This window comes from Anopheles merus, chromosome 2L (assembly GCF_017562075.2).
Source record: "Anopheles merus strain MAF chromosome 2L, AmerM5.1, whole genome shotgun sequence".
NCBI lineage: Eukaryota > Metazoa > Arthropoda > Insecta > Diptera > Culicidae > Anopheles > Anopheles merus.
The window spans coordinates 18,343,568-18,365,818 of record NC_054083.1 but is presented as its reverse complement, the minus strand read 5'-3'; the positions used below and the strand labels follow the sequence as shown (position 1 = coordinate 18,365,818).

At 44.4% G+C, this 22,251-nt stretch overlaps 3 protein-coding genes across 11 annotated transcripts in view; 1 reads left to right on the top strand and 2 right to left on the bottom strand.

Annotated features, from left to right (window-relative positions):
- Positions 1 to 3,488: 3,488 nt before the first annotated feature.
- On the bottom strand, positions 3,489 to 6,709 carry LOC121593218 (protein kintoun). The gene is made up of 3 exons (XM_041915413.1): positions 4,267 to 6,709; positions 4,075 to 4,195; positions 3,489 to 3,949 (listed from the first exon to the last, which is right to left on the bottom strand). Exons 1-3 carry the CDS (start codon positions 6,537 to 6,539, stop codon positions 3,665 to 3,667), a joined length of 2,679 nt encoding a protein of 892 aa, XP_041771347.1. The 5' UTR covers positions 6,540 to 6,709; the 3' UTR covers positions 3,489 to 3,664.
- Positions 6,710 to 7,731: 1,022 nt separating this feature from the next.
- Positions 7,732 to 11,165, top strand: LOC121593705 (probable RNA-binding protein 19). Its single transcript, XM_041916295.1, has 5 exons — positions 7,732 to 7,850; positions 7,927 to 8,931; positions 9,006 to 9,543; positions 9,854 to 10,472; positions 10,597 to 11,165. Exons 1-5 carry the CDS (start codon positions 7,815 to 7,817, stop codon positions 10,988 to 10,990), a joined length of 2,592 nt encoding a protein of 863 aa, XP_041772229.1. The 5' UTR covers positions 7,732 to 7,814; the 3' UTR covers positions 10,991 to 11,165.
- A 1,000-nt stretch (positions 11,166 to 12,165) lies between these two features.
- Positions 12,166 to 22,251, bottom strand: part of LOC121594525 (GTP-binding protein Di-Ras1) — a 173,785-nt gene continuing 163,699 nt past the window's right edge. For all 9 annotated transcript variants that reach the window (XM_041917875.1, XM_041917872.1, XM_041917866.1 and 6 more), the window contains 3 exons: positions 17,460 to 17,620; positions 17,087 to 17,243; positions 12,166 to 16,992 (listed from right to left, as the gene is read on the bottom strand). In XM_041917875.1, coding sequence (XP_041773809.1) covers positions 16,911 to 16,992; positions 17,087 to 17,243; positions 17,460 to 17,620 — 400 coding nt within the window. In that variant the 3' untranslated portion in view covers positions 12,166 to 16,910. The remainder of the gene's footprint in view (positions 16,993 to 17,086; positions 17,244 to 17,459; positions 17,621 to 22,251) is intronic.

The window sequence follows — 22,251 nt, the reverse complement described above, 5'->3', positions numbered from 1 at the left end:
TTGTAAATCGAACGTTATGGTACAAGAACACATTTATGTTTGTTTACAACAGTGCACACCACCAGTTCAATGTATGCATATGTAGAAAACATGTACGGCAATGTACATATACGTTTCCAGTATAAACATAAGTAAGAATAGTCATTTGTACGTGATTAGGAAGAATGAAGTTAGTCGTTATGTAGCAATCAATCAAACCGGGATTATTCAATTTTCTCCATATTTACAAGTTGAATTGCTACTGTACGGATGATTTTCATAATTGTTTTAGGAATTTATTGTTCATACAATACGATTTAATTTTATTTTTACTCAGGAGAAACGATTTCGAGGCTGCTTAGTCCAGTTTAGTGGTCCAATTTGCGTTCCGGGGGTCTGCATTATTTGATTCCCAAGCACTTTGTTGGATATAGTCCTTTTCTTTAGTCCGTGGTCCGAGTGACATGGTTGGAGTTTGGATAGTTAAAGTGTTCAAGTTTATCTAATTAATGTCCTTCCACTTATTCATTCTTTCATTCCTGCATTCATTCATCCATCACAAACATACAAGCGATGTGCAACATATAGCACATGGTCAAAGAAGAGAGAATAGAACAGGACACAAAGTTGTTGTTTTGCCGCTAATCGTTATTATACGCACAAATTGGAGTAACATGGATTGACTTTCTTTGTAATACTAACATTGCTTCGACAGAACGAGGCTCATCTTCATTTAAAAATAAGAACCAATATTTAAAAAAACTGATTGTTGTTTTTACGAGTCCAATGGTTACAAACAATTAAGTTTGTACAAACAAGTTCTTACTTATCCGGCGCTACAACCGCATTGCGGTCTTGGCCTGCCTCAGGAGTGTCCGAAACCGTTCACGGTCTCGCGCCTTCGTCTGGCAGTCCGTTATCCCGGCCTTTATGGCGGACGCCTCCACGCCATCTTGCCACCTCAATTTGGGCCTACCACGCCTCCTCTGTCCTTGTGGACGGCCTAAAAAGTCTTTACGGGCTGGGCCGTCCGTTTCAAAAATAAACAAACAATTGCATTCTGCTGGCCCTCGGCTCTTGATCGTTTAATAAATTTGACCCTTTGCGTCAAAAGTTTGCCGACCACTGATCTAAGTACTTCATATTTTGATTCGTTTCGCTATCAACCAGTATTTTAAATTCCAGGTTTTTCCCGGTTTTTCCTGGATTTTTTGGGGTTTTCCCGGTTCACTATACTTCGTGTGCCAGTTATCGATACTTCAATTCCAAATTATTATATCATAAAGCGTTTTCAAAATTCGTTATCTAGAGGATGGTGGGTAAAGACTGACATTACGAGAAAAATGGACACTTAAATACTAGTCATAAATAGTGAATTATTCAACCATATAGTATCCAAGCTGGAGGTGTGACAACACATTTGAGAGCCATTTGTGGCATGATTTCTATCAACTTGGTATAAACAAATTTTCAATGGTGCGCTCGTTTGTGGATCTAATTGGACTACTATGGATCTTAAGCAATTTATATATGCAATTTTAATATTTTTGGAAGTTTTACACGAGCAAAAAACTGATGAAAAAACGAGGAAAAAAGCTTTAAAATATTGCTTTTTAGTGGTTTAGCATCGTGAAAGGTTTTACCCGTGACAAATCAATTTTGCAGCTGCTATCACAATTGTTGATTAACAGATGCCATCTTCTTCTTCTTTGGCACAACAACCGTTGTCGGTCAAGGCCTGTCTGTACCACTTGTGGGCTTGGCTTTCAGTGACAAATTGATTTCCCCCCATAGCAGGATAGTCAGACGTATGGCGGCATGGTCCATTTGGGGTTTGAACCCATGACGGGCATGTTGTTAAGTCGTACGAGTTGACGACTGTACTACGATGCCATCACACAGAACAGATGCCATCACACAACCTTAAAAAAGGGTAACCGTAACTCATGGGCCAACCAACCACTGAAGAAAGCATAAAAATCTTGCGAAGAACGGATTTTCTGTAAAACAGCAGCCATGCATTATGCTGTTACTCGCACGACGCAGATGATGCACCTCACGAATAGTTACGGGAGATTTCAGGGGTTTTCTTAATTTTGGGACACTTTCTTGATTGTGTTTTACGGAAAGTGTACTTTACGTGATAAAAAGTAGGTTCTACGGCACCCTTTTTGAACAGTCTTTTATCTATTTATTGCTGCGTAGAAACACACGCTCTTGGTTTCATTTTCACCCATTCCATTCCATTAAAAAAATCCACGGTAATCGATAGCTGAGCTATCGGAACGGTTGTTCCCCGTGAAAACAAACAGCAACGATCGGACTACAGAAGCGACGCCAGCGCAGCCTGCGCGTATCAGTGTGGGAACCCAGTAAACCGGGCGGAATGAAGGTAGAGGCCCCTAACCAAAATGCAAAATTCCAATGTACAAGCGATTTATGAGTGGGCAACCTTAAATTTACTAAAGAGGAAAAACATTATCAGTAGTCGCCTTGAGGAGTAAGGGGCGTAATTGGGATCGCCCACTAAATCCATCGTTAAATTCGACACGACCGCAACTTCACGAGAGATGACTAACAAAAGACAAGGTAGCACGAATAGACACACCATACCAGAAATGCGCAAGAACCAATATCGGTGAACGTAAGTATTGCACTAGTGCGAATGAGAAGCACATATATTGCGTACCATATGCGAGAAACGGAAAATGTTGTCCATATACATCGGCAAGAGTTTGTGATAATTTCTCGGTTTTTTTTTGAGATTTTTCCCGGTTTTTCCCGTCTAATTCCCGATTTTCTCGGTTGAGTGGCCACCCTGTAAACGCCGTTATGCAAGAATAAATAAAAAAAATCCTAATTTTATATCTAGAACTAATTAGTTAGATGGGGGTTTATATAAAGTGTTTTCAAAAATTGAGTTTTCTTATTCAAGTGAAAAAAGTTCAACTTAAAAAAAGTTCAGAATAAAAGTTTGTATGCTATAAACAATGATTTGATTTGTTTTCATTAGATATAAATGTGTTTACGTTAGAGACAAGTTTCAATCTAATATCGCGCTTTAATCTACTTCGGTCTTGTCATTGTCTATCTATTCAAGGATAGACCCATAATCTTACGCCCTAACAAGACACCCGCCGTGGGTGCAAGCCCCATATGGCCCGAGCTTCTAAGACAGAAGATTGACTGTTCTGCTATGAGGCAACCAATTAAGCCACCATCAGCCAAGTCATTTGATGGCTAAAGCAGTCTAGAACGATCGAATTTTGTGGTGCCAAATAAGAAAAAGATAACATGATAGACCAAAACAAAAGTAGTCAAATTGAGTGAAAGGTTGAACATTGAAAGATTAGATAAATTAGTGCTCAGGAGGAGAGTGAAACTACGAAAGTTTCTACGCAAGTCCAAGTCAAAGATTCGGACCACTTATTTAACGCTAGAACAAATAATGAATAGCGCTTTCATTTCGTATTTGTGACAGAAAGCATACACACGAAAAGCCACGTTTGTGCAATACATAGGTGTTTTGTTTATTGAAAATAATGCTACTCTACTCGTGTTTTTTACCAGTCTACCTCAACGCTGAGACGCATCGATTTAAAGTATAACGTAATAAGTAAAGTGAGGGGGAGAGTAATGTATAATATGGGCTAACACTAGAAACGCCCCCAAAATTCACGTTGCTTTAAATTTCGATATCGAAAATCATATCACTTTTGAACTGAATGTTCTTCGCATCCGTGCCCTGTTTCTTGCCACCATTTGACTTTGCGCCTCCTTGCTTGTTGCTGTTTTTCCGCTTTGAAGCGGCTTTTCCGCGGCCCCCGCCACCGATGGCTTCCGCTTTCATGGCTGCGGCAATTTCCTTATCGCCAGACTCCGAATCGAACGAAACGCCGCTATCATCCTCGATTGCATCTTTCTCGTCGTGCTGATCGCTGCTGGAACAATGCTCATCGTCGTGATGGTGCTGCAAAATGAGAGATGCAAATAAAAAAAAATAAATAAAAAACAATAATAAGTCAGCTAGTCAGTTGACGCAACAGCCGCGTTATCTTAATTGCGTGTGATTGCGGCAGGATGACATGCACTTACCGCATCTTTCTCGTCGTTATCGGTGCTTTCCCCTTCGCTCATTCGTCGTGCATCCGCCCTGCGCTTCACCTCCCTTCGCTTTAGAGCCTTCTTTTTCATCGTGAGAATGCAAGAGTTTGATCTGCAAAGCGGAGCCAAAGCTTGTTACGAATCGGACGTCATCAAACAGCGCGCACCTCGCGCATCACTTACCTGAACAGTTGCTTGCGTATTGAGTTGTTGAATCGCACCGTCTTTCGGCACTCTTCCCCAATCGATCTGGCCATCTCCACCGAGGTGCCCAAATCATCTACGGACGAACATTCGCTGATGCTACGATCGTACGAGCTTCGCTTCAGGATACTTTTGTATTTGCGCGTGAGCGTCGGCATCGTTGACGCCTCTTCGCCGCCATCCGATTCCTTCGGTGGGCAGCACTCCGATATGCTGCGAGCCTTTCTTGCCTTCGCTTCCGGGCTGTCGATTGGTTTGGCCGATGGCTGTATGGCGGCCCCCTCTCCCGCCACTTCCGTGCTGGCCTCGTTTTCCACGATCACCTTCAAATGGTCGCAGAATGAATCGGACAGTGAGCGTTCCTTCTTCTTCTTGCGAGAGTTTCGCTTCGCCTTCTGCAGCGTTCTGGCCTTCTCCGCCTCAGAACCATCCTTTTCATCGCACTCTTCGGCGGACGTGGCTGAGAATGCTTCCGGGTGTGATGATGTTTCCCGCTCCTTTTCCGAATCCCTTCCTTCGCTCACTGCCTGCAGCACCGGTTCCCCGTGTTCCTCGCGCTTGGTAATCTCGATGCTCATCAGCGCATCGGCCTTCACCTTCGCCGAGGCTTTCGTTGCCTGCCGCACCACCGCTATGCACAGGCTGTCGTCCTCGATTTCCTTCCCGAATTTATTGATCTTGTCCGCAATGTCTTCCATGATCGAGTACTCCACGGTTTCGTGCTCGTCCGGGCCAGCCTGGTAGGAGGACACGCTGGCCGTGTTGAGCGTGATCTGAATAATCAGATTGTTATCCCACTCCTCGTGCTGCACGTCCGTCACTAGCGCGTTCGGGAAGCGCACGAAGAACACGTAGTAGCAGGGGAAATATCCATTACCCACGTTGGAAAAGCGACAGTGCACCGAATCCGTCCGGTTGTCCAGCTGGATCGTGCTCGGGTCGACATTACGCACGTTGAGTGTGAATGCGAGCAGGTTTTCCATTTTGTTTACGGAAAATTTGGGGAAAATTGTTTTCTTCGGTACTTCCGGCGCGGACGGTGCGGATGCCGCTCGGGCCAGCTGTTGGTCGCCGCCGGCCGGTGGAATGATGGTGCCGATCTCTTCGATCAGTTTGCCCGCTTCTTTGGCGGGCGATGCCGACACGTTCGCACTGTTAATGTCCTGCAGGGTGATGTTTCGCTTGCGCAGCACCGGCAGCGTTACGGTAAGCGACCGCGCCTCCACGTTGAAGGTGGCCTTGCCTTCGCTTTCCTTCACCTCGTAGGGCAGCTTAAGCTCCAGCTTGTACCTGGCCGGCTTTTCGCTCACCAGATGCAACGTTGTCTTGGTGACGTCCAGCGCACACTCGGCGGTCGACTTGAGCAGTGGCAGCGTGATGACTACCTTCAGCTCCCGCGGAATTGTTACATCGATTTTCGCATCCAGCTCGTTGGTCATTTCGCCGTACTCCACGTCGCGGCACTGGACGATTTTGTATTCCGGTGTAGTGTAGAACGGGTTTCCGGGCGACGCAGCCGCCGCCGCCACCGCTGCCGTTCGGTTAATGTTTTCTTTGTTTTTAGTTTTCGTCGTTCGCTCGCTGCCCGTATAACCGGGCGCAGGCACGTTCGGCAGCGGTGGCAGCAATTTGTCGAACAGCTCATCCTTCGGCAGACTATCACAGTGGGGCAACTTTTCCCGCACCACCGACGAGCTGGGCGTGCCCTTGTACTGTAGCTTCGGGAAGCGAAGGTTCGCCCGGTCCAGCCTCACTTTGAACGACTGCTCGACCGCATCGAGTGACGTATCGTTCAGCAGCTTGCGGAAGCCCTCATTCTTCGACGCCAGGTGCAGCGCGTCCGGATGAAACATCACGTCGTACACGGTGCACTCGACGCGCTTGTTGTCGTAATCCTTCCGCGGCTGCGTCTGGGCGTACGGGACGCTCCATTTCAGCCCCTTGGTGCCGTCCTCATTCAGTCCGGTGGTGCTGGTCGGTTTCTGCACCAGCTCGGACTGGCACACGTTGATGAACCCCTTGCCCTTGCCGTCGACGATTGTTTTGATTACGTAACCCGGCGAAGGCTTGAGAAACTTTACGTCGTATCCCCGCTGCGCCTCCAGCATGGACAGCTCGTCCTCGTACTGTTTCCGGTTGTCCCGCAGCTCGGTGCAATACTCCATGAACAGGTTCCGGAACTCCTCGTTGTCCAAACAGCGGGTGATGTTGCGGAACTCGTCCCGCGAGATGTTAAAATCTTTCGTCGACATTTTTTGTTGTGATGGCGAGATGCGCTTAGCACAGCATAAACGATGGCCGGTTGCGATAACGAATTAAAAATAACTATTACGCAGTATACTTTGTTTATAACGAGATAAATTTTCAGGTGTTTCGTTGCCAAGATCCCGGCAAGTTTTTTTTCTATTCTTCTCTACGAGTGACATATATTTTTTGTTGGAACAGTGTGCTCGACGCATTCATTTCGCTGGACATGTTGGATGACGTCAGGAAAATGTTTTAAATTTCAACAATTCAGCAAAAAATATCATCAGAACTAGTGATGGGAAAATGACGTTTTCGTCGGAATCGATTCCGACTAGCTCCGAAGTTTTCTGGAATCGATTCCGGACAGTATCTCCGGAATCTATTTTGGAATCGGCAACGGAATCGGAATCGGTTCTGCAATCGGCACGGGAAATAGCTCTGGAATAGGTTCCGGAAAAGGAATTTGCTCCGAAATCAGAATCGACTTTGAAATCGGAGTCGTTTTCGGCATCTTCTTAAGAATAGGCATTTGGGTTTAATGATGATACGTATTGGTAGCCAGCAAGAATATGTACTTTAAATTAGGTTATTATTTTAAATTTAATTTTATTAATTAATTAAATTTAAATTAGTTGTAAACGATCTATTCTCATGGAGTCAATTTGGCACCCACAAGGCCCTGCGCCCTTGACAGCCGCGAATCTCGCCAATACCACGATACGGACCTGCCTCTTATTTCATTTCTCGAGACAATCCAGATTTCGTTCCCGGAGCAAATTGTGATTCCCAGATCGATTCTGCAGCCGATTCTGGAATCAGATCCAAAGTCAACTCCAGATATCGACTCCCGAGTCAACTCCGGAACCTGCTCAGGATTTGGAATCGATTCCAGCATCGGAATCGGCTCCAGAATTAATTTCTTTCGCGAAATTGGCTCTGGAATTGCTCCCACAACTTATCAGAATCAATTATGATGTATTCATTATGTCAATATTTTTTCCATTAATTGGTAATAATAATTGGTAATTATCGAGCAAAAGAATATAATTTCATAATTAAAATAATTTCATATTTAAAAAAAATCATGCGGCGGGCACAGTGTGTCATAACAACGCGCCTGTCACAACAATAGCACACAAGGTTAGTAGAGATCAGCTGTGTGTCGTTCAAATGTCAAAACACGCTACATGCGGTATACCTGCCAAACATACCGTAGTTGCAATGTTTTGATTTGTCTGGGGCACGTTTTCGCGAGGTACCGAGCGCAAAAAACACAGAAAATGTCCCGTATAATAGTTAAAAACATACCAAACGGGGTAAGTAAATGAGTTTCACCTACCCAACATTTAGTAAACATCTTCTATTGGGCGTTTTCGATGTTTTTCATTGCAGTACGATGAGGCGAAAGTTCGAAGCCACTTCAGCACGTGCGGTATCATCACGGATGTGCAGCTGAAGTACACGTCCGAGGGAAAGTTCCGCAACTTTGGATTCATCGGCTTCGAATCCGAGGAACAGGCGGCCAAGGCAATCACACACTTTAACAATAGCTACATTCGCACGTCCAAAATAACGGTCGCTGCGTGTGTGGCGCTATCGGAGTCGAAAAACCTCAAAGTCTGGAGCAAACATGCACAAAAGCCGGCTACCACCGAAACGGTGGAACCGGCGAAGGATGAAAGCAAAGCGAAAGGCAAAGAAAAGCCGAAAGCCCAAACGGCAAAGGACGTGCTCGGCCAGTACGAGAAGGATCCAAAGTTTCAGGAGTTTCTGAGCGCACACAAACGGGCCGGCAAGTCGGTGTGGGACAACCTGCTGGAACAGTCAACCGAAGCGGAGGAAAAGCCGGTGAGTGGCGATACGGCCGTTGACGTTGAACCACCCGCAGAGGCAAATGCAAAGGACGTGGAGGAAAAGAAAGCGGCAAAAAAGCCAATGGTTTCACTGTTCGTTGCCAAGGTGCACAACATACCGTCGTCGACGAAGCGGCAAGATTTGATACGCTTCTTCAAAACGGTCAAACCGTACTCGGTTCGTATTCCACCGAAGCAGAGCGGATTCGCTTACGTGGGCTTTAAAACCGAATCCGAGCTGAGCAAGGCGCTGCTAATGAACAAAAGCTTCCTGGGCGGCAAGCAGGTGAAAATATTCGATTTTACCGCGCGCAGTGCTGCCCATGCTGCGCAGGAAAAACCCGAAGCGAAGCAAGGCAAGCAGGCGAAATGGGAACGGCAGAAGGCGAACGCGTCCAGTGAAGCGATCTGCGAGTCCGGTAAGCTGTTCTTCCGCAATTTGGCCTACTCGGTGCAGGAAAGTGACATTCGCACGTTGTTCGAGCAGTACGGTCCGGTGGCGGAAGTGGACGTACCGATCGATTCCAACACACGCAAGCTGAAGGTAAGGATTGTGTTGATGAGCTGTCTCTTGTGTTCCATTCTTAACCGAATGATACGGTTTTGTTTGCTTTATAGGGTTTCGGTACGGTAACGTTCATGATTCCGGAGCACGCTGTCACCGCGTACAACGAGCTGAACGGAACCTTTCTGCAGGGCCGTATGTTCCATATCCTACCGGCGAAGGTACCATCCGACGAAGCGGTCGATGACGACACTACCGACTACAGAAAGAAGAAGGAGCAAACGCAGAAGAAAACGGCCCAATCAAGCCACAACTGGAACACCCTGTTCATGGGCGAAAACGCCGTCGCGGAAGCGGTTGCGAAAAAGTATGGCACCACGAAGGAACAGATTCTCATCTCGTCCGAGGGTGACACGAGTGCGGCCGTTCGGTTGGCACTTGGCGAGACAGAACTGGTGCTAGAGATGGAATCGTTTTTAAAGGAGAACGGCATTTCGCTGGACGCTTTCAGCTCGACCGACACAAAACGATCGAGCACGGTGATATTGGCGAAAAATCTTGCCCCCGGTTGTACTGCAGCCGCGCTGCGCAAGCTGTTTGCTCCGTTCGGGTTACTGGGACGTGTCGTGCTTCCACCCAGTGCCGTAACAGGTATGCTTAGATCGTGAGAGCATAGGGGGATTCATAGATCACGTTAAGGCATGTTTCACTTTATCGGATAAAATTTCATTACATTTTTATTAGAGGGTAGCTAGAAAGATTGCAAATATTCTCTATTCATATTCATATTCCCTCTTTTTTGTGGCAATTTGTACCGATATTTCGAGAAAAATGCCCATATTTTTTTTTTTTTTAACATTTTAATTTTTCTTTATTTAATTGTCATTTAATTCATTAAATTTTTAACATCTTAATTTTTCTTCATTTAACTTCAATCAATCATTATTACATTTTATTGCAGCCGTGATTGAATTCCTCGATCCTAGCGAAGCGCGTAAAGCGTTCAAAAAGTTAGCCTACAGCATGTTCGAATCGCTGCCATTGTACCTGGAATGGGCTCCAGTCGGAACGTTCACGTCGGGCCCATCGGGTCCACCCAGTACTGAAGAGCCAAGCAAATCGAGCACAGCGCCCGAAAATGCAAACAACGCCACCGAAGAAGCAACGGTCGACGATACAGAGCCGGAGGAGGGTACGACACTGTTCATTAAGAACCTTAGCTTCACCACCAACGAAGACGCAATCCGGGAGCGATTCCGGTGTGTCGGTGCGATCCACATGGTGCAGGTCGTACGCAGCATGGATCTGTCTGGCAATGGGCGCAACGAAAGCCGTGGGTACGGTTTCATTCAATTCAAGCGTCGGCAGGTGGCAGATTACGCGCTAAAGAACCTACAGTCGGTGCAAATCGACGGGCGAACGGTGGAGCTTGCGCGCAGCGATCGTACCCTTCGGACGGCACAGGAAGGAGCGGAGCGTAGAAAAGGAGCGAAAGGAGCGCAGAAGCAAACTGGCTGCAAGATCCTTGTGCGAAACATTCCCTTCCAGGCTAGTGCCAAGGAGGTGCGAGATCTTTTCAAGTAAGTAACCCTCTCTTATCACAGTTTTGTTTACATTAACGCCTTTGCTGACGAGGGGGCATTTAAGGCTACATCGTTACCGCCGCATATTTATTGATTTTCTATTTTCTTCCGACCCTTACAGACCCTTCGGGGATATTAAATCACTCCGGCTGCCGAAGAAAATGGCCGCCAGTGCTGATGACACACATCGTGGCTTTTGCTTCGTGGAGTACGACGAAGAATCGGACGCGAAGCGCGCGTTCGATACACTGGGCCGCAGTACGCATCTGTACGGTCGCCGGCTCGTGCTGGAATGGGCCGCCGCTGACAACGACGTGGAGGAACTGCGAAAACGGACGGCAGAACAGTTCAACAGCCGGGACGGTGGGTCCGGTGGCAAGCGAGCGGCCACTGGTAAGGGTACACTGGCAACGGAGGAGTTTATCAGCGCGTCGCAGAGGAAATCCGGTAAGAATGGTGATGACGATGACGACGACGGCGACGACGGTTATTATGGGGAAGGCGCAGTATTGTGAGCCAATGAGCGAACCGATTAACCAGAAGATTGTGCTTTTTAATCGGGCAATACCGTTTGCAATCGATGGTTGGAACAGTGCTGTGTACATTTAAGAAAGTTGTTCTTGTTGTGAACCACAAAAATAAATAAATTAAAATAATGTTCTGTTTAAGGTCCACTTACAGATCGAGAGAGTGAAACGTGATAGTTCTTGTTTTATTGTTTGTTTGAGTTATTATTATTATTAAAATGTATCGTTTTACACACCGAAAGAAAAAGTGCTACATATTCTAATCTTTGACATAAAAATCCATCTCAATTTCTATTATAAAATTCAGTTATTAGCGAGGAATGATGAAAGAATGTCTTTAATGTTACAATTTGTTGTTCAAATTGTATCGACTTTCCTTTGATATTTTATAAAACAATAAACAACACTTTCACTAAAAGGGTCTATACTTAAAAAGCCATTAAAATTTGAGCCATTTTTTAATTGGTGTTGTCGCCGAATAAATAATATATACGCGAACCCTGCCACCTTGTGGTTCCGTCGCCGGCTCTCCCTCTTATATCGCGCAAGGGCGACCGCGCATAGATTGACTGCGTACTTTTCTGAAAAATTGAATTACCCCGAGAAAGGGAAAAATGAAGTTTTCGTCAGAATCTAGCTCCGAAGTTTTCTGGAATCAATTCCGGATAGTAGGTCCGGAATCAGTTTCCGGAATCGATTTCGGAATCGGCCCCGGAATCGAAATCAGCTCCTGAAACAGCTCCGGAATTGAAATTGGATTTGGAGTCGGTACTGGAGTCGGAATCGGCAAATAATCCAAATTCACTTGGAAACAATCCATTCTCATGGAGATTCCTGGACTGATTTCGCTTCTGAAACTTCTTATTTCAATTCTGATTTTCATTCCGGAGCTAATTCGAATTCTGGAGTCAACTTTTATTCCATTTTCGGAGTAAATTGCGATTCCCTCCGGAGCTTCGGAGTCAACTCCACAATCGGCTCCGAAATCGGTTCCGGAATCGACTCCGGAATCGGAATTGATTCCGAACACGGAATCGGAATCGGGTGGTTTCAATTCCGAGCTCCCACCACTAATTACCCTCCATTCCAGCTGGCAATTTTCTTTCTTTCTGTACTTGCAGTTACAAAACAATACAGCACAACAAGAAAACAAGATTGCTTGTATAAGGAAAGGATAATCGAAACAGTTTATTAGTAAGAAATATGTGTTACCTTCTTATCTTATTACAAATGCATTGGTTGGCTGCGACCGCTTATCTGCTGCAACGTTGTTGCAATCGCTTTGTAAACATCTTCACTTTCCTTCTTGTTTTGATCATCTTATTTTGATATCTCATAAGTAACGGTTTGTTTCATGGTTTCTTCAATCTTACACATTAAGCTATTCGCAAATTGGTACTCACGTTGCGCAGGTTTCATTCTCTGACCACAATTTCGTGTTTTTTTAAAATAATTCTACCTTTTTTAATGTTTCTTGGGTTGAAAACGAAGTGCGCAGTCAATTTACCTAACGAAAGCGGCAATGCTCAGCATCGAATGCATCGATTGGAATCGAGCTAGTTATCAGAACAGTGACAACAATTCAGCCGGATTGAATGTCCGTTAGCCTGCTGGTTTAAGTAATCTGTAAAAAGTTATCCTATGTACGTCGACCCGGCAACATGCTGTTCTACGTGCCGTGTCAGAGACTAGAGCAAGTTATATCTGAACAAGAAGAAGTTGTAGCAAACCACAAAATCAGTTACACCATCCGTTTTTTGTTTGTTTTGTTTTTGACACAACATTCAGACATTTACCGGTACAGAGAGTCATATATATATGATGCAAACTCTGGATATCGTAGATTACTATAAGTCTAGTTTTGTAAGTTGGTTCGATAACTGAACTGAGTTGTTCGGTAATGGTTCAAGACTCAAGAAAAGCCAATCGGTCACACAGGGTACACAGGGATACGGGTTGTTTTTGTCTTCTTTTGGTTCTCTGGATAAGGAAACGGATACTGGAGAGACCTAGTACTTCTAGGTGAGATTTGTTACATCTATTAAGGGAGCCGTCTATGCAACGAACGAACTTTGTTTCATTTGTATTATTAAATCACATTCAATGCAATTGCAATTGTAGTAACGTTCAGCTAATTCCACCTAAACAACAGTCTGTCTCTCGTTCGGATCAGCAAACAATCCCGTCTTACACACACGGGCAAGAAACGAACTGTCCCAACGTTCGAACAATAACGTGATGTAACGACGATATGTGATGCCCATTTACACAGTGTGCCATTGTTGTGCATTTTCTTCGCCCATTTTCTACCATGACGAGGTTAAATGAACATTACTCCTTCAGTGGAACTGAGCAAATAAACATCCCTCTTCCCCCAGGGGGGGCAATTCGGAACCGCCTCCACGAAAATACACCCATCCTAGTGCGTCCACAGTGTGAGTTATGTTCCCTTATCTTCAGCATTCGCTTTCGGCACAGCACATTTGCTCAAAACTTTGGTACAATTTGCGAAAAGAAAAAAAAAGAAAACCCTTTGTGATGCTATATTTGCTCGAATTCAATTTCTATAATTATCATCATTATTAAAACGTTAGCGAGATGCAAACCACACAAAATTGTGGCTCCACAGATGCTCGATTCACTTTGTATCTTTATGTTTTCCTCAGCAAGAAAAGCTCTTCCTTGTTGTGTCCCTATGGCGTACAAATGTAAGATTAAGGTTTTGTTTTGCTCTAATTCCTAATTACTCCTTCATATGGTTCCGTTGCTCGGCAAAACCAATGACTATATCGCGTGTCCCGGCAGCTACCTTCTAGACATGATGCGCCTAGATGTCTTGCATTGCGTTCCACTTCTCACTCTGTCTCTCATTTAGCGTAAAGATTTGCATTTAGTTATCTCATCTAGCGTTACAAATTGCGTCATAATTTTCCTAGCATATTTTTGAGGGTGTATGGGTTTTTATGGATACTGCGCTGTCAGTAGAGTAAACGTGCACGCAGCAGCAACTAGCGACCTTTTTGTCTAAAAGAACAGCTAGTTCATAATAATAATTAAAAACTCAAAATTGCACCTACAGACTACGTAATGCTATAATATAATGACCTTGTGAATTATAAAGAAAAATATGAATAAATACTTAAGGTTTCATTTCAGTGTTATCCTTTTCATTCTTTCCATTGCATGGTAATTTAATATTGCAACTGCAGCTTATTTCTAAACCCAGCACCCTTAGCTGATGAGCTAGGAGTGTTAGTTTTTTACCAGAAATTAGCGAAATTTATGTTTTGGTCGAATTCAGCATACCTTCATAGCAAAGCTAAAAAACAGTGCATTAAACTCAGGTGAATGGTCTCAACCGAAACAATGGCATGGAAAAGATGGAAACAAAAGTAACACAAATAAACATGTTACGTTATAGTGACCAACTAGTTACTGTAGCTAAATTATTCAATACTGGCGTTCGCATAATTGTAAGTAAAGTAGCTAGCAAAGTACATTAGCTACCAGGACCGATCTATTAGTAACCAGTATCAAATTAATGTTTTAAAGTGTTAAGTAATACCATGTTTGTTATAGCATGCATAGTGCAATTATGTTTCGGTCATGTAAGCGTTTCCCTTATAAGCGTTACGTAAGTTATGGATGGTTCCTGAAGAAATATTTTAATAGGAATATTTATTTCTCAAGAAAACGGAGTGCCATTTTTTACGAATTTATGAAACAAAATAAGACGACGGCAAGTGACGAAGAAAAAAGGTAAGATGTGAATAGATCCAACAAGTGGTAGTTTTAGTGATTTTAAATTCTCCAACACGCTTTACAGATGCTACTAGAAGTTACTGTCCATTAATGGATAAGCTCAGCTCGTATGGACTAATATTACAATCTATCTTTATTCTAGCATATAAGTGGAAACATTTGTAGCATCAGTAGCAGCGAATGGCGATGAAATATATGAAATACATTGAAAAACTCTGCCAGCAGTGATGAACCGAATGACCAGTGATGAACCGAATGACGTTGAACAAACACAAAACCATGGCAAAGCTTTCGATGTAAAATGGCGTAAGTGATTTATGGAGTAAGAATAAGTTACCTAGCTTAAATAATGCAGTTGTGTTTCTTAGTTCTTTTCCATTTTTTATGTTTCCCTAATGTATTTTAAATTTATCTCCCGTTTATTGACAACTGTCTGCATCAGTTTTGAATCAGTTTCACAAGTGATTCGTGGGACTGATTCAAAATGAAGTAGGCAATAGACAATAGTTCGTGAAAACAATTCAAAGAAATTTGGGAAACGGAACGCAACTCCTTGGTAAATCCTGTAAACTACACTGAGGGTACATTTGTTGTGCTGAGATCATCATGTACGTGGTTGTACCATTGTAAGTAGTGAATATTTGTATGTTCTCTCCTTCCATTTACCGTGTTGCGTACGCCAAGAAAAAGATTTTTTTAAATAATTTATCGTCGCTATTTGTAGGTAGTAGATTGCTGGATCGGTTAAGTTTCGTTCGAAAGGGTGATTTTTTTGTTTTGCAATACCGCAATGTTACCTCACTGTTTGTAATCCACATCTCTACTACACCATCCACGTTTCTTCCACCACCACCACCGAGCACGTTGAGCCGTCGATCAGCAGCTGCGATACTCTGTTCAATGTGTGATCGATTTGGTAGCATTCGATACGTTGATATTGTGTCGCGGTTATAGTTTCTTAAGGTTATATAAAACTTCATGCACCATTGCCATCTACGTCTGCCTTCTTCCCAAAACGGTCAATGAACGGTGTCAAACGGTACGGGAAAATTATTGCTTTTTACAAACATTGGGTTTTACACACATACGATACAGTTCGTTCGTTTGCCCGTCCAGCCCGTTCCTTTTTTTGTTTTGTTTGATCGTTCTAAAGTCTAACCGAGTTTACCATTTCTGTAGTCGATCGTTTGCCAAAGGCCCATCGCGATCGGTTCGCGGTTGCGTTTCCCAAACTACTTTTGTTCTGCTGGGTGTTCTACTTTCTTCCTCTGCCCTGCCTTTTGTGCCCATGAATCGTTTGTCTCTCCCATAAATGGTAATTCCAGAAAAAGGCCTTCCATAATAGTACGATCATCCGGGTCCTCTCTTCCCTGCCACTAGTAACTTTAGCTCCTGCTGAACCAATACCACTGCCAAACATATCCCCTGCCTATTGCCTGCTGGGTGCATTCATCAATAGTGTGTTCTTGTTAGCGCCTCTATACGCTTACGTCAACAATTGTCCAAAAAACATGCTACTATAAACGCTGGCTACTTCTACCTTATTCTTCCCCTGCAGAGGTGTTAGTTACTTCGACGGGGTCTTTTTTGTGGTCGTGTCGGGACATGTTGCCCCCCCCCCCCCCCTTCTCATCCCATACTACTCCTCAATCACAACACTTACACTCTTCCCATTCCAGAACGGAGGAGAGGCAGCGGAAGAGCGCCAAAGACGCAATTTCATTCAATTAATATAATTTTTTCCACCGTTCGCTTGTCGTGCCACTTGGAACACAATCGTTACTCCAAACTGTTGAGGGGTACGGGAGATGGGAGGACGTTTCATCTAATACTACCGGCGGGGGGAGGGAGTGAGGAGTATGGGTTCAACTAACCCTTGCACTACGCTTGCACCAAACGCTACCCATAACAATAACAAGAAAACATGCGCCATTTGCAATGGTTGTGTTGTGTTCGGTTACACATAAATGACACACGCACATACGCATATCGCGCTAACGTTCGCTGCAGAGGGGGGAGGTTATGTGGGGTTCCTCTATTTCACCAAGAAGTTTAACAGCCCTGTTTAACAGCCGTGCCGAGCAACAGCAGCAGCACCCCCGACCGGCTCCCCATATCAGTCACAGCCGACGAAGCACCAGCGAATTCATTGAATGTTGCAGTCTTCGGCGCCGGACGCGTTCTGTATTTGTTGCTTCGTCTTGCGGGACGATCTTCGGATGAGCGACCTGCGAAAGAGGGAGAGTAAGAAGAGGGGCGCATCGGAAGGTGGGTGGTGTAGCAATCATCTAAGTAGCTCCCGATGCAGCGACACCCACTTACCTTGACCGGGGCTTCGACTTCACCTCGGCAGCGCCACCGACGGCGCCACCGAGCCCACCGCTGCTCGTGCCCTCGGACGTGGATGCCGCCAGGTACGATGACGAATCCTTTGGCTTTTCACAACCTCCTATGGACGGACTGCCGATTCTGGACTTTGCTGTGCGTTGCAAACCATACATCGAGCAAATGGAAACCAGCAAAGGAAGAAAAGAGCGTGATACATCAAGTGGTTAATTAAGCTATGCCCGGCACGGCGTTTCGTTCGTTGCATAAAACTGTGCACATAATGAGCATCCTGCCAGAGGGTGGGGGAAGCTCATAATGAACAGGAGGCATGCTGTATAAACAGTGCTGCGATGGCGTCCGCACCTACCTTTACTGCTGGCACTGACGTAGGCTGACGAGCGCCGCTTCAAGCCGGAACCGGACTCGGCGCTACCGTTCACCGGCAGTATGCGGGACAGCGTGACAAACGTGCGAAATATTTCCATTATATTGTAATCATCCTTCGCGGAGCACTCAAGCACCTTCACTCTGGTAAACATAAAAAGTGAATAAAAAAAAGAGAGAATATGAGACACAGGTACAAAAAAGGGCAATGTTTCGATGTGAAAATCCTGTCAAAAGCAATTAGGAAACAACAAACGCTTCGGAAGCTGCCATTGTCCAATTCCTCGAGAGCTTGCGAATGGTTTGGTTTTGCAGCGAAAATCCTCCCGAACCGATCGATTGGCTTCTCGGGGTGATCGAAGCGAAAGGGAGGAGAGTATGCCGTGTGCCAACTAAGCTCTTAATTCACGTATTTAAACCCGCTCTGGTGTCCGCTATTTCCCACCCCCGGGGAGCACAATTTTCCTATCGCACCGGCCGGCTTTGGTCAAACATTTGATCACAAAATTGCTTCATACCAAATGAGCCAGAAGCACATCGTAAAAACAGTGGTCGAGGGAGGTGGGGCAGGGGAGGGAGGGTGAGTGGTGGTTGCAAGAGGAAAAGATAAAAAAAACGAGCGGGAAAAAGCGACATAAAAAATGAAAATAAACGCTCAAAGCCTTCATCCCCAACGAAGCGATCCGACAACACGGAAGCAAAACGGGATGGGATTGCGAGGGGGCGGGTTGTTTGGCGTTTTAGGCCATAAAGTTTCTTCCGGCTTTGTGTTCGCCCCGCCAAAATCGGCCACACAGGTAATGGAGGTTCTACCTGACACTCGCCAGACAGGAGCTAAAAAAAAAGAAGCAATGCGCATTAGGGCACAATCCGGATTTCCACGTGTTGGTGACAGAGTGGCATAAAAAACCACCCGAGTCGATCGATTTTTATGATCATGCTTCCCCGTTCCCTCCGCTGCCAACAAGCGCCAATCAATGCAACAATTCCCTCAGCAGGTGGCCGGTTTGTAATGGGTGCTACCTGGCACACGGACATATGCCTACACTCCAAAAACACGAATACAAACACAGGCAGGGGCTGGCCGGTTCGAAACGGTCCGTTCTTTCCCGTTCCCGGCGATAAAATTAATTTCAAATTTATCCCATTCTCCTAGCGCGTGGCTGGTGCAGCGAATTGGTGGTGACCACTTCCACGGATCAACACCATCGTCGGGACCGGGATCGCATGGAATCATTGTTGGAGCCCATTGAACTGAGAGTACTCGAGCAACTGGCTAATAAAAAAGCACCTTCCCCCAGCATTTCATAAAGACGATGTAATCGGGCCACTTTTTTTTTGTGTGCGCTTCATGTTTTCGGCATGCCCGCACTGAACTGTCACAGTAATTGCTGCCGGGTGGAGTAGGGCGACGTTTCGTTTCGACAATCTTTTCAACGACGATTGAACCCGGAAGGACCCCCGTTAGCCAAGAGGCTTTTGATTAATTCATACGAACGGCAGGGCGCGCGACCGTAGACAGCCTTTCGGAATTATTACCGGAGCAAAGTTTTTAATCAGTGTGTGGTGGTGTGTGTGTGTCAGTTTCATTCGTTTCGCATGGTACGATTTCCGGTTGAGCGGTTCTCGCTGCGGCATACAAGCAGTATCCATTTGCGCTAATCATCTCGAGCGAAAATGAAAGCACATTAAAAAGCTAGCACGTGCTTGATTAAGGGCTGTGTAATAAAAAGCGAAGTGCATACATCCGGAACGATAGCAATAAGCTTGAGCATGGACGGTGTAACATACGGCAGCTTTTGTAGCGAGACGCCAATGGTGGGATGAAGTTTGTTTGTTAGTGTTTCTTTGGAACATCACGGAGGCGGCTTTGAATAAAAAGGCAATCAAAATGTAAGACAAGATTGGAAGTCCAAGGAATGGGGTTTCACTTTTGCTCTTTGCTCAAAGGAATTAAAATTAGCAGTATATTATTGGAACAATGGAAAATGGATACGTGTGCTCGGGAAAATATATTGCAGCTTTGAGGTACCATAATTATAAAAGTCTTATAAAAAAAAAGTAGATCATGTAAAATTGCAACCCCATCTCGTAGATTGATATGGCCAGGAATTCAGTTATTTAAGGAAAATGCATAAATGGCGCAGAGAGAATAAAAAAAAATGAATAAAGAAGGGTTAATTCCCCAAACGAAATGTAAACTTTTTTTTCATTATGAGAAAACGGTCTAATTAATTCCCACGGCGTTTAAAAATTTTATTTTTCCAATTATTACTGTTCACTATGTTCATATAATAGTTGATTTTGAATGAGTCATTGTATTATGAGTGCTATATCACATGTTAGCCATATTCCAAAAATAGTACTCGCTCGGTTGTTTTTTTCCATAGTTTTGCGTTCTACACCTACAGGGGCGGTTCCGTGATACAGTCGTCAACTCGAACGACTCAATAACATGCCCGTCATGGGTTCAAGCCCAGAATGGACCGTCCCCCCGTAGCAAGGTTTGAATATCCGGCTACGCGGTAATGTGAATTAAGTCTCGAAAGCCTGTGTAGGCCGGCATGTTCGCTTCAGTTAGAAACGACAGTGACTGTGTACGCCTTCAAACAATCCTTGAGAATCTGGATAGCTGGTGCAGCAGAAACGCCCTCCAAGTGTGTGCTGATAAATGCCAGTGTATATCATTCAGCAGAGCCCGTCACTCCATCACGTTTACATACACTATGCTCAACACGGCTTTGGCTCGCACGACATGTATCCGTGATCTGGGGTTGCTACTCGATCAGAAGATGTCATTTCGCCCTCACATTGATAGCGTTGTTGCGAATCAGCTACTTGGTTTAATTACGCGGACCTGTAGCGAGTTTACCGATCCCATGTGCGTCAAGTCGATCTTCTGTGTCATCGTAAGGTCGTGCCTGGAGTACTGCTGTCCGATCTGATGCCCGCTTGGCGTTGGTGACATCAATCGCCTCGAAGTCATTCAACGGAGACTCACCAGGTACGCGGTTCGCCTCCTTCCATGGCAATCCCACCACGCTCGGCCCACCTACCATCAGCGGTGTCTGCTTCTCGGACTTGAACCACTCTGCTCTCGACGTAAAAACGCCCAATGCCTTTTCATATTCCGGCTCCTTAACGGAGAGATCGATTCCCCGGCATTACTAGCCAGCATCCATTTGTTCGCTCCCTGTCGGATTCTTAGATCCAATTTCCATCTCCGTGTACCGCGTACCCGCAACAACCAGGGACACCCCATTATACGTATGTCCCTCGAGTTCAATGAAGTGTTAGATTTGTTCGATTTTAGTATGTCTACATCTACGTTCAAGGAGAAATTGCGTCTACGTCACATTTAATGTTAGCTTATAACTATAGGTCTAATTATATGTTATAAATGATCATTGTTATATATATCTTAATTTAATTATAAGGTTGCCGATTAGACACAATGGTCCGTCGGTTGTGTATGAAATAAATAAATAAATAAAATAAATAAATGTCCGCGTAGGACGTTACGCCAAATGGAAGAAGCGTTCTACACCAGTTTATCGTGTATAACTAAGATACAACTAACGGAAATAACTAATTTTTATAAACCTGCGTCAGGCCGATATGCCAAGCCTAAAACCAATAAGAAGTAAATTTGGTTGTCCAATTATTGGCCGTTTACATGTTGTATTAACGTTATTTTATTATTAATTTCCACACAAAAAATAGAATGAATTATGCATTATATTGAAGCAAACTTTATCGTTCTAAATGAAGTTGAAATCTAAATGTTTGCGTCAAGAAACGAGGAATAATATTAGCAATTATTTATTCGTTTAGTTCATCGTTTATTCATAAATCATACTTGTCACGCTATACAGTATTAACTCTGTTGTGGACAGAGCACACAAAAAGTCACTTAAAGGTAGGATTATTAGAAAATGAGGGAGTCCTTTATCCCTATGGATGTTGTGTGAAAGGAGAAAAATAATCAGTAAGTTTAATACGCAATAATAAATCAGTCAATTTACGATTCCCACTACAAAAAAAGTCATGCACTAAAACGAGCCTACGCTACTTGTGACCATTATGGCTTCTGTAAAATTCTTCTATATGTAGAGACTGACCAAAGCATCGATTTGAGCCCCAGTGCTGATCACCTGTCTGTGTTGGCCCGTCTAAACTGTTGGCAGAAAATGTCAAGAGGGGGTTCGAATAGATGTAAATAAGTCATGGCCTGAGCGGCTGGAGCAGCTAGTCAAGAAGTAAAAAAATCGATTTTATATTTCCATCAAGAAGTGAAAGTTGAGTTAAGTGATAAGTTGAGGTTTAGTAAAAAAAGCTTGCGTTTGGATAAAATACCTGAAACCATGGCTACTTTTTTCCGTTCCATTCCAAGGATTATTCCTAGGTCAAAACGGAGTCATCGCCGACTGTTGCGACGATCGCTTTTGCAAAGGGCTCATATTTAGATTTTAAACACGAAAACCAAGTGTTTTGTAGCGAGACTTCTTTATTCTTTATTCTGCACTTTAAAAACGTCTTGGCTGCTCTTTTGCGAATGAATCTGTTTTATGTTTTGCGCGCACTCAAGTCGATTTGACCCTTTATGACCCTAGCCGCGATTTTTCGCTTTTTTGGAGTGCTGCTTGGTTACTTCTCCTCGAGTGCCCTCTCTTTTCAACGATATATTTTCGACGATTAGACCTCTATACGCCATCTAGCGGACTCTGATAACACCTATCAATATTCAAAATTATAGATGTTCGAAATCGCTCGTA

Bases quoted from the DNA above. Each gene is read 5' to 3' on its own strand.
- LOC121593218 (XM_041915413.1), bottom strand. From the start codon at position 6,539: ATGTCGACGAAAGATTTTAACATCTCGCGGGACGAGTTCCGCAACATC. The intron at 4,196-4,266 runs GTAAGTGATGCG...TCCGCTTTGCAG, and splicing joins ATACGCAAGCAACTGTTCAG to ATCAAACTCTTGCATTCTCA. The intron at 3,950-4,074 runs GTAAGTGCATGT...CTCATTTTGCAG, and splicing joins ATAACGACGAGAAAGATGCG to CACCATCACGACGATGAGCA.
- LOC121593705 (XM_041916295.1), top strand. From the start codon at position 7,815: ATGTCCCGTATAATAGTTAAAAACATACCAAACGGG. The intron at 8,932-9,005 runs GTAAGGATTGTG...TTTGCTTTATAG, and splicing joins CCAACACACGCAAGCTGAAG to GGTTTCGGTACGGTAACGTT. The intron at 9,544-9,853 runs GTATGCTTAGAT...ATTTTATTGCAG, and splicing joins TCCACCCAGTGCCGTAACAG to CCGTGATTGAATTCCTCGAT.